Source organism: Eptatretus burgeri, chromosome 6 (assembly GCF_056783735.1).
Source record: "Eptatretus burgeri isolate ZD-2024b chromosome 6, Ebu_testis_v1, whole genome shotgun sequence".
NCBI classification, from domain to species: Eukaryota; Metazoa; Chordata; class Myxini; order Myxiniformes; family Myxinidae; genus Eptatretus; species Eptatretus burgeri.
In genome coordinates, this window is record NC_140966.1 from 50,050,442 (window position 1) to 50,056,441 (window position 6,000).

The 6,000-nt window shown below is 42.4% G+C and overlaps 1 protein-coding gene and 1 long non-coding RNA gene across 6 annotated transcripts in view; one reads left to right on the top strand and one right to left on the bottom strand.

Annotated features, from left to right (window-relative positions):
• Positions 1–6,000, bottom strand: part of LOC147024746 (transcription initiation factor TFIID subunit 1-like) — a 116,486-nt gene that overhangs the window by 100,203 nt on the left and 10,283 nt on the right. For all 5 annotated transcript variants that reach the window (XM_085884975.1, XM_085884974.1, XM_085884972.1 and 2 more), the window contains one exon: positions 1,282–1,480. In XM_085884975.1, the coding sequence (XP_085741101.1) occupies positions 1,282–1,480 (199 nt within the window). The remainder of the gene's footprint in view (positions 1–1,281; positions 1,481–6,000) is intronic.
• On the top strand, positions 95–3,238 carry LOC147024748 (uncharacterized). Its single transcript, XR_015059183.1, has 3 exons — positions 95–210; positions 2,275–2,388; positions 3,110–3,238. It is a non-coding gene; the product is annotated as an uncharacterized LOC147024748 (long non-coding RNA).

Genomic DNA, 6,000 nt, shown 5'->3' on the forward strand with positions numbered 1-6,000 from the left:
TATTTATTTATCGATGGTATTAAATTATGGAGGCATTTAGATAAATAAATAAATAAATGAATAAAATTATTTATAAAATAATTAATTGGTGGTTGCTAGATACGCAGTGCAGCATGTTAAAATCGGTTATTTAATGACAGTTTGAATATTCGAATGACAGTTTGAGTCCATGGGTGGATGGAGGTGCTGTGTAATGGACATGTCAACAAGGTAAAGTGTTTATTGCTTAATATACTATCATATAAAGTGGTGTATGATTAAAGTTATTCATATATAGTAATACTTTAAACAAAAGTAATAATTAATAAGTTTGAATGAAGATATTGCATTGCTGTGTTGATGGACTGTCTGGTGGAAATAACTTTGAGGTTGTGGGTCCATTGATGTTGAGTAATCTACCGATGTGGACCTGCGATCGGGGTTGTGGATCCACCGTTTGGAGAGGTTCTGGGCTGAAAGGATCAAAACCTCGATGAAAAACGGTGCCCAGCTGATGATCCGGGCAGTTGGGAAATCAGCAAATTGCTTATAAGTTAAGGTAATAACTTCAAATAAAACAACTTTTGCAAGTACTTACCAGTATATAATATATGTGTTTGTCTGTATATATGTATCTTTATGTATATATATATATATATATATATATATATATATATATATATATATGTATGTATTTATCTATGTATGTATTTATGTATGTATGTATGTATGTATGTATGTGTGAATGTATGTATGTATGTATGTGTGTGTGTGTGTGTGTGTGTGGAGTGTGTGTGGAGTGTGTGTGGAGTGTGTGTGGAGTGTGTGTGAGTGTGTGTGGAGTGTGTGTGGAGTGTGTGTGGAGTGTGTGTGGAGTGTGTGTGGAGTGTGTGTGGAGTGTGTGTGGAGTGTGTGGAGTGTCTGTGTGTGTGGAGTGTGTGTGTGTGTGGAGTGTGTGTGGAGTGTGTGTGGAGTGTGTGGAGTGTGTGTGGAGTGTGTGTGGAGTGTGTGTGGAGTGTGTGTGGAGTGTGTGTGGAGTGTGTGGGAAGTATGCGGGGAGTATGCGTGGAGTATGCGTGGAGTATGCGTGGAGTGAGTGTGTGGAGTATGCGTGGGTGTTAGTGGGTGTTAGTGGGTGTGCGTGGGTGTGCGTGATTGGGTGTGCATGGGTGTGCATGGGTGTGTGTGTCGTTGGTTGTTATCTCCATATGTGGGTTTCAGAATGTGGAATGAAGCCCTCCCAGGTCTCAAAGTAACTACCCCCACCCTGCGTGCGTGTGTGCGTGCGTACAAATTTCATACCATCAGGATCTTGTCCAGCAGCCTCTTCATTTGTTTCCATCGCATCTCCTTTTTCACATCCATTACCATGATCCTCTTTTTGCTCAGTGTTGGTGTCTCCATCCTCAGTGACTAAAGAATCACTCTCAGCTGCTGTGATCTCTTTGATTAAGGAACCCAAGCCCAGAGCACCTAACCCAGATAGGTGTTTCTTGCATTCCTAAAGATGGAAACGAAGTGGAGAGAAAATTAGGCAAAATGCAAACGGTGGGTTGAGCAAGATGTAAAGAAAAAAAAAGACTGAAGACAGTGGAGAAAAGCGAGAGAGAATTGCACTCAACGTTACCGCTATTAACTTGAATTATGTGCCAAGAAAGTGGTGCGCAACTTACTTTTCTCTTGAATTCAACTGTGTTGGAGGTACACTAAATGGCCAAAAGTATGTGAACACCTGCTTGTCCAACATCTCATTCCAAAATCATGGGCATTAATATGGAGTCGGTCCCCCCTTTACTGCTAGAACAGTCTCCACTCTTCTGGGAAGGCTTTCCACTCGATTGCAGGGTTTTTGAGATTATGACCGTGATAATTTAACATTGCTGCGGGGATTTGTTTCCATTCAGCCAGAATAGCGTTAGTGAGGTCGGGCACTGATGTTGGGCGATTAGGTCTGGCTCGTATTTGGCATTCCAATTCATCCCAAAGGTGTTTGATGGGGTTGAGATCAGGGCTTTGTGAGGCCAGTCAAGTTCTTCCACACCAATCTCGACAAACCATTTCTGTATGGACCTCGCTTTGTGCATGGGGCATTGTTATGCTGAAAAGGAAAGGGCCTTCCCCAAACTGTTGCTACAAAGTTGGAAGCAAAGAATCATCTAGAATGTCATTGTATGCTGTATCGTTAAGATTTCCCTTCAATGGAACTAAGGGGCCCAGCTCGAACCATGAAAAACAGCCCCAGTCCATTATTCTTCCTCCACCAAACTTTACAGTTGGCACTTTGCATTCGGGCAGGTCGCGTTCTCCTGGCATCTGCCAAACCCAGATTCGTCCGTCGGACTGCGACATGGTGAAGCGTGATTCATCACTCCAGAGAACGTGTTTCCACTGCTCCAGAGTCCAATGGCGGTGAGCTTTACACCACTCCAGCTGGCCCTTGGCATTGTGCGTGGTGATCTTATGCTTGTGTGGGGCTGCTCGGCCATAGAAACACATTTCATGAAGCTCTCGAAGAACAGTTTGTGCTGACGTTGCTTCCAGAGGCATTTTGTAACTCGGTAGTAAGTGTTGCAAACGACAGATAATTTTTCTATGCTACATGCTTCAGCACTCGGCGGTCCCGTTCTGTGAGCTTGTGTGGCACACCACTTTGCGGCAGAGCTGTTGTTGCTCTGAGACGTTTCCACTTCACAATAACAGCACTTACAGTTGACTGGGGCAGCTCTAGCAGGGCAGAAATTTAATGAACTGACTTGTTGGAAAGGTGGCATCCTACGACGGTGCCACGTTGAAAGTCACGGAGCTCTTCAGTACGGCCCATTCTACTGCCAATGTTTGTCTGTGGAGATTGCATGGCTGTGTGCTTGATATTATACATCTGTAAGTGGAGATGTGGAGATGAAACATAGAGATCGATAGATGTATTTAGGTGCTGGTAATCGATCTTTTTACCCACTAAATTTTCATGTCAGACTGGTAATGTTTTGACAGAAAAAGAGAATAGTACTTTTTCTTTTTTCAAGGTGACATTAAACTATGCAGGAGTGCTACAATTATACGATTTACTTGTAAGACCCATCAAAAATGTTGTCGAAATTCAGTCAACCTCATGGAGGCTTTTGTCTTCCAGGAGAACCTTCAACGTCATGGAGACTTTTGTCTTCCAGGAGAACTATGATAAATCGCAAGTGTGTTTTTACTGTTGTATTTACATACCATTCATACTCAAACTCTCCAAGGTTTTGATGGTACTGTCCCGATGATCTGTTCCATTTTTGTTTTCTCATCTCGTCTGTCCTATATTGATTAAGCATTTATTAAACTTGATTTATTACTCCCTAAGGCAAGCCTGTCCATCTGCCTGTCAGATACCCAGTGCTATATTTAAGTATCCCTGATTAGGGTCAAATTGTTCAATCTCTTTCTTTACGACTGGCGTGGTTTTAGACTGTGCCCGGAACTTGGCCGCGTGCTGTACTATCGTGCATGTGGGCCAACTAAACTGTTCAAATTATCAACAGTGCATTAACCCCTGCATAATTACCCCCAAACCACAAGGACATAAGAGTTGGTCAGTTGTGAATTGTATACGATGTGATATATTTATATACACCCCCATTCCTCTATATTATATGGATCAGGCAGGGAACACAGAAAATGGCGGAGGCCTCATGTCATATTTGGCATGTTGGCAGACATGGTTAGTTTATCCGTGAACAGAAGGAAGAGTAGGAGTTTGAACGGCCTGCCAACTCCCAAAAGGGGTCATTAAAAGCCATTTGTCTGTCCAATGGAAAAGGCATAAGAACACCATGCCATGTGACAGATTTATGAGCACGATAAAATCTCTGTGTAGACCCTCCGAGAGATATTTGTGCGCCAGGTTTTTCTTCGTGCGTGAATTGAAACTGAATCATTTGATGTTTTTCCCCATCAAAATACAACGATCATAAGATAAGATAAATCTACAATTTTGTTTCTTGCGACGGCTACCTACGGATCAAAGTTTGAGGCTTTGCACATGAAAGTTGCCTTTGGTCATTCCTTTGTTTAATGATGTCGTCCCACCTGGTCCAAAACTATTATCGGATTGAATAAAATTGATCATTGCCGCAAGCTATCATTTCTGTGGTGGATGGCTTGCCACACACAGTACTGATGACTGTCATCTATCGTACCACTACTGTCATCGTCTGATAATTAATTTATGTTCAAATATTCTTTTGACGAATCATTTGGATCACTTAAATCTGAGCCACACAAAAGTGTTATTTCCTGTAAGACGCCATTTTGAATCATGCCGAGCACTTGCCACGTTCAGATGCATGCTGGACAATACTCAGTGCACATGTTTGAACTCAACAGACAGCCTGTCAACACTGTTTACATCATACCTGTGGGTGTTTACCACTTGCTGATTTTATGACCATAGTACCACACTCTATATGTTTGATCTCAGCTTCTTGTGTTCCTTCCCCCATGGTTATCTGGTCGATGTGTTGGTGCCATTAGGGTTTTTTAATTCAAGTATGGAACCAACCTCCACATTCTTTTCAATCTCATGCATTCCTCCAGGTCTTCAAGACAACTGTTCACCACCATCTTACATCATCCCCCATCCAAAACTATGATCTTTTCTACCCCCATTGAACAACCCAACCCTCAACTCCCAAATTTCAGGTTTTTCCTTCCTGAGAGTTTGCTTCTGTGTACATTTTTTCCACTCTGTGCTTCATTCCCGACCCCTCATTCTTCCCCATATCCCATGTTTGTCCATGCCCAGGCAAAAATAGCATTCCTTTTTTGTTGTAATTCTCTGCAGATGACTGCAGTATGACCTTTTACCAACTATGGTATATGAGAGTAGTTGTTGTTCTCCTTTCGGCTGCTCCCGTTGGGGTCGCCACAGCGGATCATCCATTATGATCCGCATACTGATTTGGCAAAGGTTTTACGCCGGATGCTCTTCCTGACGCAACCCTGGTCGCCTCTTATGACACAGGGATAAGAATTGGGTTTCGCCATGATTCCAGGCTGCCCTACACCCTTTCATAGCACGGCGCAGCGCAGAGCACCCGTCCTCAAGCGATCCTCCAACCCAAGCCTCCGAGTAGCCGGATTACAGGCGCACGCCATTTTGCCCGGTATAACTATGGTATATGAGAGTAGTACTCTCAAATACTACAGTTCTAACTGTAGGATTTTTGCCTGGGTGCCATTTTTTAGCCCTTGTTGGACTTAGTCCGAAACAAGGGCTTATGGATTTGGTCTCAATTTTCGTGTCCATGTGTACGTGCGTCCACAACCATATCTCTGACATGTATAGACCAATTTTATTCGTACTTGGTACAAATACAACGCATGCACGTCATTTTTTTTCCGACATCAGATGCAAGATGGCTGACTAGCGGCCATTTTAGTTGTAAAAAACAAAACAAAACAAAAATAACCTGGTGTCGAACACGTCCTCAACCATTTCTCGGACATGTATTTACAGATTTTATTCGTACTTGGTGCACTGATAATGAATGATCCCTGACATAAGCACATCATTTTCTTTCGATATCAGATCCAAGATGGCCGACTGGCAGCCATTTTAGTTAAAAATAAAAAAAAATTTAAAACCCAGTGTCGAACACGTCCTTAACCATTTCTTAGACTTGCATTTACCGATGTTGTTCAAACTTAGCAGATAGATAATTAATGAATGATGGCTTACACAAGCATGTCATTTTTTTTTTTCGAGATCAGATCTAAGATGACTGACTGGTGGCCATTTTGTTACTTAAACGTGTCCCCAACCATTTCTCCGACATGTATGATCTGATTTTGTTCAAACTTGGCACAAACACAGTACATACACTTGCACCTAACTTTATCTTGGGATCTGAGCATAAGGATGGCCTGGTAGACTGGCGACTGGCAGACATTTTAATTGTAAAAAGACCTGATGTTGAACACATCCTCAACCATTTATCAGACAAGCATTTACCGCTGTTGTTCAAACTTGGCACACAGATG